The sequence below is a fragment of the Aphelocoma coerulescens genome, chromosome 24, assembly GCF_041296385.1.
Source record: "Aphelocoma coerulescens isolate FSJ_1873_10779 chromosome 24, UR_Acoe_1.0, whole genome shotgun sequence".
NCBI lineage: Eukaryota > Metazoa > Chordata > Aves > Passeriformes > Corvidae > Aphelocoma > Aphelocoma coerulescens.
The window spans coordinates 5,435,623-5,455,173 of NC_091037.1; the positions used below are offsets into that span (position 1 = coordinate 5,435,623).

General features: G+C 57.5%; 5 protein-coding genes across 10 annotated transcripts; 2 read left to right on the top strand and 3 right to left on the bottom strand.

The window, feature by feature from the left end:
• On the bottom strand, nucleotides 1–4,294 carry PANX3 (pannexin 3). Its single transcript, XM_068994736.1, has 5 exons — nucleotides 3,107–4,294; nucleotides 2,303–2,445; nucleotides 1,988–2,202; nucleotides 1,190–1,854; nucleotides 1–371 (listed from the first exon to the last, which is right to left on the bottom strand). Exons 1-5 carry the CDS (start codon nucleotides 3,285–3,287, stop codon nucleotides 310–312), a joined length of 1,266 nt encoding a protein of 421 aa, XP_068850837.1. The 5' UTR covers nucleotides 3,288–4,294; the 3' UTR covers nucleotides 1–309.
• Nucleotides 4,295–4,391: 97 nt separating this feature from the next.
• On the bottom strand, nucleotides 4,392–7,609 carry RPUSD4 (RNA pseudouridine synthase D4). Its single transcript, XM_068994737.1, has 7 exons — nucleotides 7,439–7,609; nucleotides 6,272–6,437; nucleotides 5,862–6,063; nucleotides 5,552–5,645; nucleotides 5,310–5,460; nucleotides 4,939–5,036; nucleotides 4,392–4,799 (listed from the first exon to the last, which is right to left on the bottom strand). Exons 1-7 carry the CDS (start codon nucleotides 7,595–7,597, stop codon nucleotides 4,614–4,616), a joined length of 1,056 nt encoding a protein of 351 aa, XP_068850838.1. The 5' UTR covers nucleotides 7,598–7,609; the 3' UTR covers nucleotides 4,392–4,613.
• A 122-nt stretch (nucleotides 7,610–7,731) lies between these two features.
• Nucleotides 7,732–13,290, top strand: HYLS1 (HYLS1 centriolar and ciliogenesis associated). 2 transcript variants are annotated; one of them, XM_068994799.1, is made up of 2 exons: nucleotides 7,732–7,812; nucleotides 12,348–13,290. In XM_068994799.1, exon 2 carries the CDS (start codon nucleotides 12,372–12,374, stop codon nucleotides 13,134–13,136), a length of 765 nt encoding a protein of 254 aa, XP_068850900.1. In that variant the 5' UTR covers nucleotides 7,732–7,812; nucleotides 12,348–12,371; the 3' UTR covers nucleotides 13,137–13,290. The 2 variants fall into 2 exon arrangements, with proteins under 2 accessions (XP_068850900.1, XP_068850899.1); XM_068994798.1 differs by lacking the exon at nucleotides 7,732–7,812 and adding an exon at nucleotides 8,560–8,640.
• PUS3 (pseudouridine synthase 3) lies at nucleotides 7,845–14,182 on the bottom strand. Of its 4 annotated transcripts, none has more exons than XM_068994795.1 (5): nucleotides 14,151–14,182; nucleotides 10,999–11,432; nucleotides 9,379–9,929; nucleotides 8,862–9,052; nucleotides 7,845–8,333 (listed from the first exon to the last, which is right to left on the bottom strand). In XM_068994795.1, exons 2-5 carry the CDS (start codon nucleotides 11,383–11,385, stop codon nucleotides 8,053–8,055), a joined length of 1,410 nt encoding a protein of 469 aa, XP_068850896.1. In that variant the 5' UTR covers nucleotides 11,386–11,432; nucleotides 14,151–14,182; the 3' UTR covers nucleotides 7,845–8,052. The 4 variants fall into 4 exon arrangements, with proteins under 4 accessions (XP_068850896.1, XP_068850897.1, XP_068850895.1 ...); XM_068994796.1 differs by having other exon boundaries at nucleotides 14,128–14,169; XM_068994794.1 differs by lacking the exon at nucleotides 14,151–14,182 and having other exon boundaries at nucleotides 10,999–12,341.
• Nucleotides 14,183–14,340: 158 nt separating this feature from the next.
• Nucleotides 14,341–19,442, top strand: DDX25 (DEAD-box helicase 25). 2 transcript variants are annotated; one of them, XR_011146589.1, is made up of 11 exons: nucleotides 14,341–14,440; nucleotides 14,885–15,020; nucleotides 15,107–15,199; nucleotides 15,294–15,396; nucleotides 16,014–16,128; nucleotides 16,470–16,647; nucleotides 16,909–17,146; nucleotides 17,367–17,529; nucleotides 17,651–17,839; nucleotides 18,114–18,652; nucleotides 18,954–19,442. XR_011146589.1 is itself a non-coding variant. In XM_068994806.1 (10 exons), the coding sequence occupies exons 2-10, from the start codon at nucleotides 14,908–14,910 to the stop codon at nucleotides 19,016–19,018; spliced, it is 1,257 nt and encodes a 418-aa protein (XP_068850907.1). In that variant the 5' UTR covers nucleotides 14,341–14,440; nucleotides 14,885–14,907; the 3' UTR covers nucleotides 19,019–19,442. The 2 variants fall into 2 exon arrangements, 1 of the variants encoding a protein (XP_068850907.1); XM_068994806.1 differs by lacking the exon at nucleotides 18,114–18,652.
• Nucleotides 19,443–19,551: the final 109 nt, after the last annotated feature.

A 19,551-nucleotide genomic window follows, 5' to 3' on the forward strand; every position in this document is an offset into this window, starting at 1 on the left:
TTTATTCCTGGATTGGTTTTTTCCTTCAGAGGAGCATTCCTAATCCTCCGTTCTCCACCTCTTGCCATAACAGCAGGGAAATTTGTGTGGAAGAGGCACAGCATGGCACCCAGCACTTAGAATAAGAGACCTGAGAGGTTCTGCACAAAACACGGATTGTTTAACCCTTTTTGCTGGACAAATGTACATAAGAAGGGAAAGGCCAAGTGCAGGAAGCACAGCTGGGTTCAGCCCCACTGCTGCAGCACAGCTGTGTCAGAAAAGTGGATCCTGGGATCACAGGATCCCTGCCTGCTGCCTGCTTCTGGGTCAGGCAGATCCAAGCGAGTCCCGTGAGGCTTTTCCCGTCGTTTCCACTCCAGGCTTTGGTTCTAGACAAGGGGGGAAGAGCAGGCAGTTAATTAGCTGGGCGATGGCAGACTAGGATCTGGGCTTGTGCCAGCACCGGGTAACTGGCCCAGGAGCCAGCTGTGCTGGCCCTGGGTTGCCATGGCAACGAGGATGCAGAATCCAGCTCAGTCTGTGTATTTTTTTAACCACAGTTCAGACTCTGTGTTCAGGGCCAAGAACGAAGCCCAGGCCTCTCGGCTCCTACCTGTGGGGCCGGGCTGTCTCACACAGCCTGCAAACCACTTGCCATGGGCACCAGGGGTCCCTGTGAGACCCCAAAGGAGGCATCCAGCTCCCCAAAACCCAAAGTATGTGGGAGAGGGAGCAGTGCAGGCCCTGGGAACGTGGCTCTGTCTTGGAACCCGGCTCCATCTCTGCACTCATCTCCCACTGTGCCCACCAGTGCCATGTGAACAGAAGGGGGCAGGCATGGCATCCTTGGCATCAGCCTCCCAGGATTTAAAACTCCCAACCCCACTCCCTGCAGGATGAGCTGCCAAAAACAGGGACCCTCCCAGCCCTGCAGTTTGCCCAGAGCTTGGATTTAAGCAGCAATCTCTTGGCTTGCTGTTCCTATAGCAACTCCTGCCTACACCTTGGATCGCAGTAGCATCACATTGTGGATGCCAGAACCCCTTTCAGGATTTGTCAACCCTCACAGTGACCCCCAACTATGCCCCAAACACCTTAAGGTCTTGGCAAAGGATTTTGGGTGGTCCAGCCACATTTCCAGGGTGGGATCTGGTGGTGTGGGAGCCAAGAGAAGAGGGAAGAAGTTGCTTCTACCCAAAAAGCCTACCTAGGGCTGCACCGTTGGAGAGGGCTGTACTGCCTTCGGCCTCGGGGGTGCAAGCTTGGTGTTTGGGCTTGGTGGTCTCCAGCCCAGCCAGCAGCGTCATGAAGTCGATGACAGTATCGATGTCCTCCTTGTTGGCAGTGGCTTCCCTCAGGGCACTGACGGCATTGAGGCGGCTGAAGGAGGTCAGCTCGGAGATGTTGGCACGGAGGAAGAGAAGGATAACGTTGAGGTCGTTGACAGGGCAGGTGAGCATCCTGCGACTGAGCAGGTCGAAGGCAGGCAGCATCTCATAGACGGAGAGCAGCCCCTTGTCCCACTGGCAGAGCTGCAGGGCATTGTAGATGACAACGGGGATGAGGAGGACATAGACGCTGCCAACTGAGAGGCTGATGAGCTGGAACACGGAGAAGAAGACCAGCTTGCAAGGGATGAGCGGGGGGATGTGTGGCTCTGCCTGGAGCAGCCCTGTTGTGATGGAGCAGTTGAACTCATCCTGGAAGAAGATGTTAAGGTGCAGAAAGACCAGGTAGAGGCAGGTGGCAGCCAGGAACAGGAGCAGCAGCAGGTTCCGCAGGATGTAGATGAACACCAGGGCATGGGCGTGCTGCTTGCAGCTCAGGTACCGCTCCAGCAACGGGAACTCGAAATACCTCTCCCGGCGGGCCCTGGGGGTGGAGGAACACGGGGCAGTGAGAGCCACCCCCCAAACTGCACCATTTCACCCAACTCCATCCTGGATGCAATCACAACGCCACATGGAGGGACTCCAAGGGTCACAGTGACCTGGCCTGGCCTCACCTCTCGTACTCCTCCCAGAATCGCTCCGGCTCGGCACTGGCCTGCTGGACCTTCTTCATGTGCTGCACCAGGCGCACGGAGCGGTTGTAGGATTTATCCAGCTCGTCGATGATGAAGAGGAGGTCGGAGTGCAGGGCGGGGGCGGCAGCGTAACGCCACAGTAGGTACGGCAGGTACATCAGCACCGCCACCACCAGCAGCGAGTAGGGGAAGACCTGGGCAGAGAAGATGAACGGTCATTGAGGATATGGAGTCGCTCTTGCTGTGGACATCCAGATGGGATGCAGGGGCACCCAGACGTGACTTTGACCCTACCTTGAGAGCCCAGAGGGACTTGGTGATGGCACGTCCCTCAGCGTCGAAGCCATGGTGGATGAGGGAGTCCCAGCAAGCCGTGTCGGTGTAGGCGGACTGCTTCCCCGTGAAGTTGGTGGGAGAGAAGCAGCTGATCTGGGAGCCTGGGGTGAGGAGGAGGAGGAGAGCAAACCTCAGCCACGGAGGGTGGAGGAGCATTCCACTGCCACAAGCCAATGCCTTACAGGAGTGTAATTACATCTCAGGCATTGCTTTGAATTAAAAAAAGCCTTTTTCATGGTCATTTGGGAGCTGCTGTGTTTCTAGCGAGGACTTTTCCATCTCTTCCCAAACACAAACCCTTTGTGTGTCGTGGTGTGTACACAGGGCAGGGAATTAGAGACTGACCAGCCAGAAGCTGGAGTAAAACCAAATCCTCAGGGACAGCAGCTGGATGTTGGCTGAGACCAGATTTAGCCTGAGGTCACAATGCACTATCAATGCATCTCTCCGTGCTGCCAGCACCCTCCTCCTCAGAAACAAGCCCATGGCACCCAAAGGGCACAAACAGCTGAGGCTGGGCATTGACTCAGTGCTGCTCCTGGGGTTAACACAGCTGTTCCCAGGCTCTCCCAGTGAATTACGATCCATTAAAAACAATCAATAAATACCCACGAGGCAGAACAGCTCCTAAAACAGGACTTCCAGGCTGTTCTGCTTCGGATCATGACACCATCAAGAATACGAGGGGTTTGCCACGACAACCAAACTGCCACTGGTGCTTGCCCACGACCCGAAGAACACATTGGAAAAGCCACAACTCACCAGCAGAGAACTCCCGGGCGAAAGCCAGCGAGACGAGGAAGAGGGGCAGCCCCACGGTGACAAACTTCAGCAGGCGATCGCTCGGCAGCTCCAGCCGCAAGCCCTTGGCTCGGGAACTGCTGGGATCTGGGAGCAGAGCATCAGAGAGCATGTACTCAGCAGCCGTGTGTGAGAGGGACATTTTGAAGTGAGGAAAAGGAGATGCTGGTGAGGGCTGCCTGAGGTGTGACTGGCTCAAGGAGTGACTTTTGCCGGGCTGAGGAGTCCCTGCTGAGAGCCCGCCCGAGTGCTGTGTCCAGTGCTGTGAATGACAGCTCAGACAGGGCGTTAAATCACCTCCTAATTACAGGGGAAGCCTTTTCACAAATAGAAATAGAAAAACCCACCCCAACAGCCGCAGCAGTGAGCTGGGAAGGCAGCTTTCCTCCCTGACAACATTCCTACAGGGCAGCGTTCCTGCCCAGCCGCAGCAGCTCCTGGCTCCCCGTGGTTTTACATCCCTCTCTCATCAGCCAACAGATTCCTGGCGCTGCGGCCCGAGGGCATGGGGGTCCCAGCTATTTTCAGCAGGGAGCCAGGGCACTGGGCCCTCCCCCAACAAGAAGCCCCAGCCAGATACACGGTGGGCCCACAGGGTACAGAAAATCCTTTCCAGCACCCAAACCAGCCAGAGGGGCCAGAGGACGTCCTGCTGCCGAGCCCCAAGCTCCTGGGACAGGTCAGGAGACACCAAATGAGGCAACTTTGAGGCAGAACATCAGCTGCTATTCCCCAGACCATCAGTCCCTCCTCTTGCCTCCCTCTCAGGGCACAGGGGGAAGAATCTGACTCCAAGGAAAGCTCCCAAGAGCAAGAGATCCAAAAAAATAGAAATGAGGGATGGGGTAACTGAAGGGGCAGCGGGACAGAACAGTTTCTCCCTGCAGCACAGTGCTGAGAAACCCACACCAATGTTGCTGGCAGCACGGAGCAGGGGCAGTCTCAGAGCTGCTCAGCCCAGCCAAGCCAAGGAACTCCCCATGCAGTCTCTCAGCAGAGCAAAAAAACCCCAGAGCCACTGCCAAATTGCACTTTCGATGGATTTTCCAATGAAAGGACTCTCCAAATTTGAGCTAAACAACTCTGGAGAGATGAGTGACAGCTCCAAAATCAGGGAGGGGCTGTACCCAGGTCTGGTCAAACCTACACAGGGACTGAGTCCCACCTGGCCAGAGCACAGAGACACACACCACCTTCCCTCAAGGGAACTGGAGCTTTTATTGCCCGGAGACAAGTTCAAAACACAGATCAGGCAAAGCCCAACTTCCACTCATCCTTGTTTGTCTAGAGGCTCTTCAGTGTGTCTTCAGCTGCTTTCCTGGGCCAGAAGCACACATAGGCCCGCACTCTGAATCAGCACCAGCACAGAGACTGCAGGATTCACCCCACCACTGGCTCCAAGGTGGGCACAGCTGCTGCCACGTGCTGGAGATGTGGAGATACACGGCACCGTTCCAGTCCTGCCTCGTCAGTCCTTAGGGATGTCCAGCTCTAGCTTCCTCAGGGTTTTTTGGAAGAAGAGGGGTGGCTTGCAGACAAAGTCTAAGGGCTGGCCCAGGGGCAGGCGGAGCCGGTGGGCGTGCAGGTGCAGGGGCAGGTGCCGAGCCTTGCTCTGCTCCAGCTTCAGCCTCCTCAGGGTGAGCTCAGGAAGCCTCTACAGCAAGGATGGAAAATGTTCCCTTCAAAACTGCAGCTTTTCAGCTGAGACTTGAAATCCCCAGCCCATGAGGAGCTGGGGGACACAAGGGGCTGTATCCAGCTCCAGCTGCTCCCCAGTGCAAGACCTGCCTTACCTGGGGTGCCAGTTTGCTCCAGTGTGAGTATTTGTGATCCCCCAGGATGGGACATCCCAAGCCATAAGCCAGGTGAACGCGGATCTGGTGTTTCACCCCTGAGGAGAAAAGGGGAAGAAGAGAAAGGTGACATCCAGCTGTGCCAGGCCTTGGCACCCACCACCCTCAGTGCTGGACAATGCCATGCCAAAATCACTGGCAGCCAGCAAACAGCTTGGCAGTAAAGCATCACCCCAGCGGGGCTTATTCCCAGAGCTTTGTTCCAAAAAGGATTCCAGTCATGTCTAGTGGTAAATTCCCCCTTCCAGAGCTGCTGCTGACTGCACAGAGAGTGGATCCAGCCCCGGGACACCCTGGCAGGCCTCACTCACCAGTGATGGGCTGGAGCTCCAGCAGCGAGCAGGCGGAGGCGCTGGCCAGCCGGCGGTACCGAGTCACCGCGCTCTCGGCATTCCGGTTCTTGCGGATTTTCATCACCTTCCCATCCTCCAGACGCAGGCGGTAGTTGGGAGCCAGCGTCATCTGAAGGGTGGAGAGAGGGGGAGTTGGGGGAGGCAGGAGGGATGCTGGGGTTGCCTGGCCAGAATGGCAGCTGAGGGAACACAGGACTCACCTTGTAGTGGGACTGGTGGCTCTGCACCTCCTTTTCCACGATGGGGATCTCCACAATGCCCTCAACAGGGTCTGGGTCCCCCAGGACAACTGCCCTGGAAAGGGAAAGCAGAGGTCTGCAAGGTGTCACTCACAGGATGGGACTCCCCCCCCCCCCCAGCTCCTCTCTCACGACGCAGTCTCACAAAATGGTGCTGAAGGAGGAAGATCAGCAACACCCCCTACTTCCACAAAGCCCCCACACCCCAGGGATTGTCCCCTCCTTTTTTAAACCCCCTTCACAGCCCCTTCTTCACTCAAACCTTTCCTACCAGTAGATCTTCTCCACCTGACGGGTTTTGAAGAGCAGACGGATCTTCTCCGCTGCCTCCTTGCTCCGTGCCAGCACCATCACGCCCGTGGTCTCCTTGTCCAAGCGGTGGCAGAGGTGGAGGGGGTCAGCTTTCATGTTCTCCAGCATCTTGGCCAAAATGGGCAGCACATCAGCGATGCAGTTCTTGATGCCGGGGCCGCCTGTGTGACCCAGGGCAGCAAGGAGTCTCAACTCTCGTACTCCCCATGCACCCTAAATCACCCCAAAATGTGAGGGGAAGGCCGAGATCTGACAGTGACCAAGCCCCTGGAACCCTCCCTGGGAAGGGAAACCCCAACACAGGAAGGACAGAGACAGAGGATCCCTGTTAGCACCAGGGAACCGTTTCCATTCCCCACTCCCCCTTACCATGCACAGGCAGCCCGTAGGGTTTGTCTATCACCACAATCTCCTCATTCTGGTAGAGAGTTCTCTGCTTAAGGATCTTGGCCAGGACATTGGGGTGAACTTGCTGCAGCTGCTGGCTCAGTGCAGCGAGTTCCCGGAGCCATCGCTGCGTCGGGTCCTTGGGGATCTGAGGAGACAACAGGACACCAGTGGTGGTGGACAAACAGCTCCTGGCTTCCACACAAACCTGCACTGCGACCTGCAGCAGCCTGCTCGCCTCCCATGTGCTCCTGCTCCATGACTGAGGGACGGTGTGGAATCCAGAGGGATTGGGACAAGCTCAGTCAGTGGCCTTGGGCAACCTCATGAGGCGTAACAAGGCCAAGGGCAGGTGCTGCACCTGGGTCGGGGTAACCCCCAGGATCAATCCAGGCTGGGGATGGAGGGATGGGGAGCAGCTCTGGCAGAAGCACTTGGGGTGCTGGTGGGGGAGAGCTGGACAGGCCCTGGCCCAGAACCGCCCCTGAGCTGGGCTGAGCCCCCAGCGTGGGCAGCAGGGAGGGGGGGATTCTGCCCCTCTGCCCCGCTCAGCTGAGACCCCACCTGCAGAGCTGCCTCCAGCTCGAGGGTCCCAGCACAGGAAGGACCTGGAGCTGCTGCAGCCAGGCCAGAGCAGGCACCAGAGATGCTCCCAGGGCTGGAGCCCCTCTGGAGCCAGGCTGGGAGAGCTGGGGGTGCTCACCTGGAGAGGAGAAGGCTCCAGGGACACCTCAGAGCCCCTGGCAGGGCCTAAAGGGGCTCCAGGAGAGCTGCAGAGGGACTGGGGACAAGGGCTGAAGGGACAGGACACAGGGAATGGCTTCACACCGACAAAAGACAGAGTTAGATGGGATATTTGGAATAAATTCTTCCCTGTGAGGGTGGTGAGGCCCTGGCACAGGGTGCCCAGAGAAGCTGTGGCTGTCCCATCCCTGGAAGTGCCCAAGACCAGGCTGGACGGGGCTTGGAGCAACCTGGCATCGTGGAAGGTGTCCTTGGCCATGGTAGCGGGTAGCACTGGATGTTTGTTCCCGTCCCATCCCACCCGATCCCTCACCCGCAAGCCCCGCTCCCCATGGCCGCCCGCGCTGTGCACGCCGGGAGTTGTAGTCCGAGGGCCCCAGGCCCAGCAGCCCGCACTCCGCTCACCTCTCGCTGTTGCTCCTCGCTCCTCCGCAGCCGCTCCGCCAGCTCCTCCGCCCGCAGAGCCGCCGTCACCCGCCCGCTCCCGCAGACACCACGCACCGCCCGGGTCAGCCCCGCGCCGCTCCGCCAACAGCGCCTCGCCGCGCCACCGGCCGCCGCCATCTTCTGCCTCCTTCTCCGCGTCCCTCTGCCGGCCAATGGCGGCGCCGCGGGTGCGGCACCACGGAGCGCCTGCCCAATGGGAAGGCGCCGCCAGCTGAGCGACAGCGGCGCTGGCCAATAGTGGCGCGCGGGGGTGTTTAAACGGCGGCGGCGGTTGGGGCGCACATCGGAGCAGCGGGAGCGGCGCGGCCGGGCCGGCCTGGGCCTGGCCTGAGGTACCGGGGAGCGGGGGGGAGCGCGGGGTCCCAGCCCAGTATAACCTCAGCCACCCCCCCCAGTGCTGCCTCACTGCGCGCTGAGCCCCCTCCCATTGCCCCCAGAACACAACACCGTTATACCGGATTTCTTGAGATTTATAAAAAATAGCACTGAAAAAAAGCTTTTTTTTTTTTTTCCAATAACAGTAATACAAAAAAAGGGTGAAGCGTCAGCTGCCCCTATGCCGAGGTGCCCCGTCACTCGGTGTCCGTACAGATCCTCTTGGGCAGCTGCTCGGGGGCTCCAGTGCTGCCCCGCTTGCCCTCGGGGGGCTCCCCGGCCCCCTCCCCCGGCCCCTGGGGCGGGTCGATGCGGCCCCTCCGCACGAAGTGCTCGATCCGGGCCTCCAGCCCCTCGCATCTGGGCCGGGCCAGCAGGGGCTTGTAGGTGCGGGCTTGGACCCCTTCCACGAAGCCGCTGATCTGGCTGTGGAGTGGGGGCTGCAGCTCTCCCCAGGGCACCAGGCTGCTCCCTGGACCTGTGACATCATGGAAAAAAACAGTTTAATTACCCCTTCCTTCTTTTTTTTTTTTTTTTAAAGCAGTTAATCCCCTGTAATTCACAGAGTCCCGTAATGGTTGTGTTGGAACGGACCTTAAAGCTTATCTCGTTCCATCCCCTGCCATGGGCAGGGACACCTTCCACTATCCCAGGTTGCTCCAAGCCCTGTCCAGCCTGGCTTTCAACACTTCAGGGATGGGCGCAGCAGCATGTGGAGCCAAGTCTTCCTACACCTCTGGGAAATAAATCCAGGGTCTCCTACAGATGAAGGTGGCTTCAGTCAGGCAATCCTGCCATGGCAGAGCTGTGAGTGCCTCTGAGGACCCGAGCAGATGCCATGGATTCCATTAATAAAACAGGGCAGCCACAGCTTCTCTGTGGCACCCTGCCACAGCTTCTCTGGGCACCCTTCCCCACCCTCACAGGGAAGAATTATTCCCAATATCCCAACTAACGCTGCCCTGTCAGTGTGCATTCCAAGGTATTCCCCCCAAACTCCCTCTACCTTTTCTGGTGGCCATGGGAGCAGCATCCAGCCCTGCCAACATGTCCCGGAGCACGTGGGTTTTGACGGCGTGGCTTGCCCAGAGCTGCTGCAAGTGTGTCACGTTGAAGCCCTGCACCTCTGGGTCATAGAGCCACTGCAGGTCTGGGAACTCGCAGTCGTAGAGGACCAGGGGGAACTCAACCGCCATGCTGGGGACAAGGACAGGAGGTGGAACCTCAAAACGGCTCAAGAACAATGGATCTGCCAAAACCAGCCCTGACCTTCACAGAATTTACTTTCTGAATAAAAAGTGACTTAATTTTCACCAAATACCAAGGACTACAGCTATCAAAGCTTTGCTCAAGAGCAAGAAAACAGAGATCCTTGTGGATACATTCCGGTGAGGCCACTGGCAGCCTGTTCCCACGCATGAGACTGCTTCACATGCTGGCAGGGACACGGCCTGCCAGTGGCACTCCAGGCGCAGCTGCTGCACTGAAGAGCAGCCCCTTGGGTTTTCCAGACCAGTCCCTACCTGTACTGCGGTTTCCGGGGGTTCTTCTCCACGTTCAGCAGCTCGTCAATGACATCCGGGCTCTCCATGCCCTGGCCAATGAGGAAGAGCACGGCCATCATGCAGCGGACTTGGTGGTACAGGAATGCCTGTCCCGTCACCTCGAACTGGCACAGCCGGAAGGGATCCCATGGCCCAGCTTCTCCTCCCCTGCCCACCCATGTCACTCTGGCACTGAGGATCGTCCTCTGGAAGTTGAGCACCCCGTTGGCCACGTCCATCTTGCAGAGGTTGCGGAAGTCGTGGGTGCCCACGTAGCGCTGGGCCGCGGTGTCCATGAGGGCCACGTCCAGCTGGGCGCAGGGGAAGAAGTAGCGGTAGGTCCGGCTCAGGCAGCTGAAGCGGGCGCTGAACTCTGGCTCCACGGGGGCCCAGGCCAGCACCCGGATGTCGGGTGGCAGCACCCTGTTCAGGATGTGGGTGTAGCGGAGCTCCTCCTGCTGCCCCTCACCCGTGTGGCCGTTGAGCTGCTGCCCCTCCGGCAGGCTGGAGCGGAGATCCAGGGAGATCACCTGCAGAAATGAGGAAAGCCAGGATTAGAGCGCGGATGGAAGGGCGCAGCAGCATGCTGAGCCAAGTCTTCCTACACCTCTGGGAAATAAATCCAGGATCTCCTACAGATGAAGGTGGCTTTAGTCAGGCAATCCTGCCATGGCAGAGCTGTGAGTGCCTCTGAGGACCCGAGCAGATGCCATGGATTCCATTAATAAAACAGGGAAAGTTGCAGGCTGCCTACGTAGCACGGTCTCAGAATGGCTTCAGCTTTAGTCACTGGGTTATAATGTGCTTTTTTTTTTTCCAAGCTGGAGGTGATGACTTGAAGGCAGTAACAGCCTGGCTGACTGGGAAGCCTGGTGTGGGAACAAGTTCATTCCCACCGTGGGTGCTGTGTGCTGAAGTGGCGCAAGAGAAGGCACCAAATGCCCTGATTCCGTGTAGCTCATCCTATGAAGGAGAGCAGAGCAGCCATGTGAGGCTAAACCTTTGCCAGCTTTGCTTTCTGTGCTGGGATGGGAGGAAGGAGACCCAGCCCTATGGTGAAGCCACCAGGGTTGCACTCTCCCCAATGTCTCAGGCAGCCGGATGGCTCCATGCCCACTGAGCGGGCCAGCCTGCTTCCCTCCCTCCAGCTCCCACTCCCACACTCCCTTCCGCTGGCTGCAGCTCCCCTCAGACCCTTCTGTGCAGGAATTCAGCTGCCTGATGCTGCAGGAAGTGAGCCAGTTCCTGGGGATTTGGGGTTTTTGTAGGGCTGGCAAGTTATATCAGCTGAGAGGGCCCTGCAAAGGGCAGGGCATCACCAAGCTATTGGAGAATCGGCAGCCTAAAACACATTTTATCCTTCCAAAACAGGGTCCTGGAAAACAACTTCAACTGATATGGGGGGAAAACAGCACTAAAAAGGCTTCAAATGTCTGAAATCACCATTCCACATGCAGGAAGCCATTGCCAGGTTCAGTTCCAGGGTTAGGAGCTGATGGCTTTTAAAGAACAAATCCAAGCTGTGCTGTGGGACAGTAAACCCATCAGATCTCCATCCCACCAAGGAAAACCTACAGGAACTCCCATGGAGATGCTGACCTGCCCGAAGGCACTGACACCCTTGTCCGTGCGCCCGCAGCGGTGGTAGTTGGATGTCTGTCTGTCGTCCACCAGCCGCGTCTTCTTCAGGGCTTCAAAGAGCTTCTCCTCGATGGTGTTGGGGGTGTTCTCCTGGCTGGCAAAGCCCTGGTAGCCCCAGCCCAGGTAGGCGATGCGCAGTGCCACGTGTCTGCGGCTGTGGGCGCCGAAATCGAAGGGCCGCTGTTGGCGTTTCCTGGCTTTCCCAGGGGCTGGAGGAGCCTCTCTCCTCCCAGCACCCTCCTTGTCCTCCCGGAGCTTCTCCTGCAGCCGCTTCACCTCCACTTCCAGCTCCTGCACCCTCCTCAGGAGCTGCTCATGGTCAGTAGCTGAGCTCTCCTCAGCCATAGCTGCCACCTTGGAGTGTCAGTTTGTTGCTGGTGGATCCTTAGGGTCTGCAGGGAAAGAAAAAATGATGGATTTGCATTTTTATGTGGTTTTTATTAGATCTCTAGGCTTGTTCTGCAAAATAACTGTTACCAACAGAGACAGTATATATTGTCTGAGCCCCTTAGTGTTCCCAGGGGAGCACAGACAGGGCCACTGGGGCTTAGCTCGGGCAGCTTCATCTCACTCAGATCTCTTTTTTTGGACTCTTCAATCACTCCTCTTCCCCCAGCTGATGGGATCTGCTCCGTCAGCAGCAGCACGTTCCCGGCGAGCCGTCACGGAGCCCTTCTCACTTTCACACCTGCATCCCCGCTGCAGACAGCGTGCTGATGGCTGCCACTCATCCCACCCTGCCATCTGCTCCCACTGTTCCCAGCGGCACCGGCAACACTTGTGGCTTTTCAAATCCCCCTAAAGAGATCCTAAACCTGTGCTGAGAGTGGAATCCGTGTCTGGATCCCTTTTTGTCACAGGCCTGGAGGTTTACTATCACCAGACTCATAAATGAGCATCTAAACACACTGCACTGAGCCCTTCCCTCTGGAAGTAAAATAACCCTCTTGGATGTCTCTCGATTAAATTATGACTAGATATTGTGGGTTTAGAAGCAGAGGTACAAGGAAAAACCATTAAATCTCTTGCCCAGTGTGTGGAACCTGGCCTGTGTTTTTTCCATCAGGACTTCATTTATCATATAATTAATTCTAGTGTACTTTTCTGGCAGGAATTTAGGGGTTGTGTTTGTGTCACTGTAGGGAAGAGCCTTCTGCTGGCAGCAGGAGGTTTAGCAGTGCACTGAGGACACCCCCAACCTAAACCAACACCCCTGAAGCCAAAAACTTGAGTCTCAGAGCCCCTTTGACATCTTTAGCCAGCCTGAATGTGTTGCAATAAATTAACCCTGGTTTCTTTTTCTGCAGAATCCATCCAGTTTGGTGGGAATAATGGAGAATGTGCTAGGAGCAGAGGGTGAGGAGCAGCTGGCAGACAACCTGAGCCAGCTGAGCACCTGGCAGGGAGGCAGTGAGGGGCCCTCATGTTCCCATGATGATCCCTATGCCCAGGCATCCATCGTTATTCGCGCCCTTCCCGTGGATGAGAGGGAGACCAGGAGGCTGGTGATGAAGAGGAAGGTGCTGAGACACAGACCCGATGGAAGAGTGGAAGTCTCCGATGAGTCACCGAGGAACATCGAGCCAGATAACGATGCTGAGTCATCGAGCCCGGTGCATTCCAGGACTTTTCTGGATGACACCATCTCCGAAGGGGAGCTAGAGACCAGCAGTGGCTGCTTGGAGGAGTACCTGCACTACGATGATGATTGCTGGCTCCTTGAGGACAGACCCTGCTCTCTCCTCAGGGATTTTGGAAGCGACACTATATCCGAGCACCCCATTCCAGGGGGATCGCCCACATCCTACATTGTTGCACAGGTTGATAAAATGAAGAGAACTGACCCAGCGGCCAAACTTAGAGAATATAAAAAAGATTGGGAGAGATTCAGCTTTCCCGGGGAGGATTCCCATCAGGAGCTGCGCTGGGCCGTGCGGAGGCGGATGCTCCAGCCAGGGCCGCCGCCCCGGCCGCAGAGGCGCATGGTCCCCAACAAGTACGTGGTGCCCACGCTGAAGAAGCGCGAGTCCCTGCGCTTCAACGTGCGCCGGGACCTGGCCCGCTGCCTCATCCCCCGCCGGTACACCTCTTCCTAGAGCCCCAGCCCTGCTGCTTTCTCCTCCTCAACATCCTCCAGAGTCTGGAAAATCCCCCGGTGCGCTTCAAGCAGGTTAAGTTTTGCTGTGGAGGAGGTTTTCTTTACGACGTCTCGGCGATATCTTTTTTCTTAATAAAGCATCTGCAAAAGTTTCTTATTGTTCTGTGGGTTCATTAGAAACACTGCAGGCAACATCCATTATTCCAGACTTAACTCTGCATCACCTAACTCTGCTCCCTTTGCCTTATTTTACTTCATCTTTAAAATAGAGGAGCTTTAGGATGGAAGCAAGGTATTATTAGCACTAGAAGTAGTGTTATTACTATTATTAGTGTTAATTTTTTCCCAGATATGGGAGTGGACTGAAAAGGCTGCAGTTCTGGTGCAGGAAAGGGTCCCCAAAAGCTCAGTGGGATGGCTGGAAAAGGGAGCAAGATGATGGGAAGCGTGTGACAGCTGTAGCCTGGAGTCCTGTGTCCAGCTTCCCCTGAACCTCTTCTGGACGTGATCCCAGATGGGGGACACACAAGCTTGAGGACCCGGCTCTCACCCCACATTGCAGGGGTTCTGGCATCCCAGGGACCTTCCAGGTTGGTGGTCCCTGGCTCTCCAGCACCCTGTGGATCCCCATCCATCTGTGAAGGGGTCTTTGTCCCCCAGAACCCTTGAAACCCTCTCCAAACCCTCTGGGGTACAGCACCCCAACCCTACAGTTTCCCTGCTCCTTCAGCACCCAAGGGCCCCTTCCCTCCCCTCTCAAACCCCGCGGGGTCCCTGTCTGCAGCAGGGGACTCTCCCTCCGCCATGGTCCTGTCCCCGGCTCCCCAGGGCTTCCCAACGCCCTATGCGGCAGGCTCCGTCTCCCAGGAACCTCCCAAAACCTCATGGCGACGAGTGTTGGCACCCTATGGACTCCCTGTGTGCAGCAGGGGACCCTCCCCGCCCTTATGAGGTGCCTGTGCCCAGCACCCCAAGAACGCCCACCCTACCGCGAGGCTCCCGCGGGCCGTACCCGCTCCCGCCGCTGCCCGTGCCGGATGTTCCCGCCCCATCCGGCGCTCCCGGCACTGTGGGACGGCTCCATGGCGGGGGCGGAGCGCGGGCTCGGCCCGGCGGGCACCGACGGCGGCCCCGGCCCGGGCTGTGTCTGGCACGGGGCCGCGCTGCGCCGCTCGGCCGCCCGCTGGCCCGGGCTGCGCTGCCCCGAGCGGCCCGGCCGGGGCACGGCCCGCGGGCTCGGCCTGCTCCCCGCGCCCCCCGCACCGCCCGCGCCGCGGGCCGAGGCGGAGGACGAGGAGAGAGGTGGGTCCCGGAGGCCGCCGGGGGTGTCGGTGTCGGTGTCAGCCCGCGCTCGGAGCCCCGCCGAGCACGGAGCGACCCCCGCGGGGTCCCGAGGGAGGGGCGGCCGCTGCCCCCCGGAGTGCGGTGGAGGGGGTGGAGAGAGAAGGTGATTCTCGTTACGAGGCTTTTGGTGTAAACTAAAACACAAGAAGTTCCACCTCAGCACGAGGAAGAACTTCTTGACGTGGAGAGCGGCAGAGCGCTGGGACAGGCTGCTCAGGGAGGTCCTGGATTCTCCCTCTTTAGAGACCTTCCAGACCTACAGGAACACGTTTCTGTCTCACCTGCTCCAGTTGACCCTGCCTTAGCAGGGGATCTGAACTGGATGATTTCCAGAGATCCCTTCCAACCCTAATGATTCTGTGATTCCATTTGTTTTATTTACGGAGTTGCTGCCTTTCCCAGTGCCGCTGGCGGAGCTCTCACTGATGAACAAGTTGATCCACACATCCCTGGTGGAGTCCCAGCAGCACGTGGAGATCCTGCAGCGGGACCCCAGCTCCCCACTCTTTTCCATCAAGACCTTCGAGGAGCTGCCCCTGTGAGTTGCCAGAGCCCCCAGCCCCACCAGGCTCCAGCACTGCCAGCCCCCTTCACATGGGCGCTTGGGATGCTTTGTTTCCACAGGAAGAAGGAGCTCTTGCAGGCAGTTTATATGATGGGCTTCAACAGACCATCCAAAATCCAGGAGCAGGCTCTGCCGCTGATGCTGGCATACCCGTGAGTAGGCAGAGATCCCCAGCATCTCGGCACTGTGGTGCCAAGCAGGAACGCCCCGACCCCTGCACTCCACTAAGCTGCTTTTACCTTGCAGGCCCCAAAATCTGATTGCCCAGAGCCAGTCAGGGACAGGGAAAACAGCAGCTTTTGTCTTGGCCATGTTGAGCAGAGCCAGTGCCAACGAGAAATACCCGCAGGTAACACAGGACAGGAGAGCTGCTGCAGGAGGGGTTGGCCCAAGCACCCAGGACACTTCTAGGGGCAGGACTTTGGGCTTTGTCTCCATTCCTGTGTGACTATCTGCTGGAGTGGGATGATAAACCACCAGGGCCCATGACAGTGGCAGGTACGACCAAAAGCACGGTGCCCACCTCAGGGAGGTGCTTTGACTTGCCAGAGTGGATCAATCCAGGCTATCCTGAAATTGAAGTTTTGAGGAGCAGCTGCAGACACTGCTGGTTTCTGGTGGTCAGGTACTCCCAGTCCCCTCTCTGGGTGCAGAACCACTTTGTTGGCTGTTTCCAGCCACGTAAGATCTCCTGTGTATGAATGGTGTGACTGAACTAGGGCATGGGAACGAGCTGCACCACGCTTCTGAGAGAGGAATTTCCTCCTCAAAAATAGAGGCAGCAGCTTCTTTCTGCCGCTTTGGCTGGAGCTGGGAACACAGCCCAGCTCTTGAACCTCCAGCCGTGCCACACTGCCCCGTCCCCTGCGCCTCAGTGCTGTGGGATGCTGTTGTGCTGCTCTTGCTGTCCCTGCCCAGTGTGCCCCATCCCAGACCTGACAGCTCCTTCCTCTGCTCTCCTTCCAGTGCCTCTGCCTTGCTCCCACCTACGAGCTGGCTCTGCAGATCGGGCAGGTGGTCCGGACCATTGGGAAATTCTGCACAGACATCAAGGTGAACTATGCTGTCCGGGGAAACCGAGGTGAGTCCAGCCCAGCACAGCTCCAGAAACGGGAAGGGAGCACAGGGATCCCCTCTTAGAGCCTGGGGCTACCAGGGACCACCCAGACCTCCATGAGGGGCAATAAAGTAATGTCTGTCTCCCTCTCCTGCTGAGGAGGCTTTTGCACCATCACTGGCTGCTTGCAGACTCCCTTTTCCCATGTGGGGCTGGTTCCCACACCCCAAGGCTGTAGGGAAGTGTCATGATGACCCCTCGAAGGCATCACTGAGCAGCCAGAGTCTGAGCAAGCCAAGGGAAAACTCAGAGCACCAGAGAGCTCCATGCCTGGGGGCAGCCAAATGCCTTTTCCCCCCTTGCAGTTCTGAAGGGCACAGTGCTGGAGGAGCAGATCATCATTGGAACACCAGGCACCACACTGGATTGGTGCTTCAAACAACGCGTCCTGGACCTGACCAAGATCTCCTTGTTTGTGCTTGATGAGGCTGACATCATGATCGACACGCAGGGCCTCTCCTGTCAGAGCATCCGCATCCACAGGTGAGGATTCCTGAGGGCTGGTGTCCTGCTTCCCTGCTTTCTCCTCTCTTCTTCCTAATATCTAAACCTGTTTTCTTTCAGTGTGAAGCCATTCTGCCCTTTTCCTGTCACTCCAGACTCTTGTAAAAAGTCCCTCTCCATCTTTCTTGTCAGTGCTCTTGGCTTCCCTTTCCATTGAAGGCAACACAAAATCAGCTTAAATTAGGGTTAATGGGCAGCAGCTGCTCTCTGGGGGCTGACAGAGCTTTTTCCCTGCCCCAGGGCTCTTCCCAAGAGCTGCCAAGTGCTGCTGTTCTCAGCCACTTACAAGGAACCTGTTCGGGCTTTTGCGGAGCGGATCATCCCTGACCCCATCGTGATCAAGCTCCGTGAGGAGGAGCTCACCCTGAGCAACATCAGGCAGTACTTCATGGTGTGCCAGAGCTCACATGAGCAGTACAGGGCTCTCTGCAACCTCTACGGCAGCTTCACCATTGGTCAGGTTATGATCTTCTGCCAGGTAAGGCCCCTGTCTGGCAGAGCCCTGCACTGCCCCTTTCCTGTTGGGAATTGCAGGAATGGGTCATTTTACAGTGTGGGCACAGTGGGCTCCTCCCAAGACGCCCAAAACAAAGGAGCAGACCCCAGGGGAGTGTTGAAAACTGCCATGAGCTCCCTCCAAAGGGGCAGGGGACTCTGGAGGGGGAACTGCTGGCCTCAGCCTCTCCCCATGTGTCCAGACCCGGAGGCTTGCAGACTGGCTGTCGGGGAAGATGAGCCAGGACGGGCACCAAGTGGCCATCCTGACGGCCGAGCTGACAGTGGTCCAGCGGGCCAGCGTCATCCAGCGCTTCCGTGAGGGCAAGGAGAAGGTCCTCATTGCCACCAACGTCTGTGCCAGAGGTATCCCGGGAAACCCAGCACCCCTCCGATGGCCCAAAATGCGCCAGGCCTGCCGCTCTTCCCTGAGCAGCAGATCCTGTGGGACAAGGTGTCCCAAGAGGATCCTTTCCCTCCTTTCCAGGGATTGATGTGCAGCAGGTCACCACCGTGGTGAACTTCGGCCTCCCCGTGGATCAGGACGGCGAGCCGGATTTCGAGACCTACCTGCACCGCATCGGGAGGGCCGGACGCTTCGGGCACCGCGGCATCGCCTTCAGCGTGGTGGAGAGAGAGACCGTGGAGCTCGTGCACAAGATAGAGCAGCATTTCCGTGAGTATCCGCATGGACCTGCTGCTCTGGGAGGCAGGGTTGGGACTGTGATCCCCCTCCAGCTCTTCTCCTATTCACAAATGGACCTTCTCAGGCTGCTGCTCTCCCCAGGGCTCATCTCACTGGGAGCAGACGACAGATGCAGCTTTTAGGGTGATTTTTGCTCCCCAGCAGGCAAATTTTCCAAGAAACAGCCCTAGAGGTTGTGTGCAGCTTGCAAGGGACATTACCAGTACCCAGGATGTCTCAGCATCTTCTTTTTTCCCTCCTTCAGGCATTTTTTCTGCCTTTCCTTTCAAGCCCTTGTCCCAGGGCACCTGGTGCCCCGGCTCAGCTGAGCCCTGGCTATCGGAGAGGAGATGGCAGCTGTGGAAATCTTTCCTGAGTGGAAATTGATTGTCACTTGTCAACATCAAGAGGATTTTCATGGGATTTGCCAGCTGCTGTGGCTGCACCGATGGCATTTTGAATCCCAGTGCCTGTTTTCCCTGTGATTTTTAGAGGAAAGAAGGTTACAGAAACCTTCTGATGGGCAGGAAGCCCTTCCTCAGCTCCAGTCTCAGAGCCACTCAGCCCTCTTGGTTCTTTTAAATGTCCACCTGTCCTTGGAACATGGGGTGAGCCTGAGGCAAACACCAGGCAGAGAAGACACGGGCCACAAAGTCCGGCAAAGATTGTTGCCCTGCAGTAGAAGAAATGAGCACCTGGAACAACTGGCATGTGGATGAGTCCATCCACAGCCATGGCCAGAAGGAGCCAGTGTGAGGATGGACTTGAGGATATGAACCTTCCCTGTCCTGCGTGGCTCTGGAGGTGGGAGCAGGGAGCAGGAGCACATCCAGAGGCTGAGCTCTGCACGCTGCTGCTGTGGGGCCGCTGCTTGCACTCACTGCCGTGCCTTGGCTCTGCCCTGATCCAGTTCCCCTCCCGCTTTCTCCCAGCTGATTTCCCCACTGATCCAGTTCCCCCTGCACTTCCTCCCAGCTGATTTCCCTGCAGAGGGAAATGCTGCAGCGAGCAGTCCGGGAGCTTCCCAGCTGGCATGGGGCACTCAGGTGGCACAGGGAACGAGCTCTGCGCTCACCTCCCAACAACTGCTCTTTCCTTCCTACAGAGACCACGATCAAGCAGCTGGATCCATACGACATGGACGAGCTGGAGAAGCTTGCAGCTGAGTGAGGAGCAGGGATTCGTTCTTCCAAACCCAAGTTCTAGTTCTAAACAGGAGGAAAGGTTACAGGGAAAGACTTCCCGGTTCTCTTGTAGCCTCCTGAAGCTGTTGAGTTTTGTTGTGTTGCCTGAGGAGAGGCTGGAGCGAACCTCGTCTCGCTAGATGGCAGCAGGAATCCACTGCTGCCATCCCAAATCCCAGGGCGAAACCCAAGTGTTCAGAGTCCCGGCAGTGCAGGAGAGAGGTTGGACCCCCGGGGGTCCGAAATCCAAGTGTTTGGGGTCCCATCGGTGGGGGAGAGAGGTTGGACCCCAGGGGCCTGAAATCCAAGTGTTTGGGGTCCCGCAGTGTGAGGACAGAAGTTGGACTCCAGGGACAGGGCTGTGTTTGTGCCTTTGTTAATCTTTAATAAATGGAATTGTTTGTAATCACCTGGGTGTCTCCTTCTTCACCAAATCATTTGAAGTGTATCAACATTGCAGGAGGGCTTTGATTAGGTCCGTGTTGACAATGGTGTCATTTGCCGGCTTGGCTACTGCCC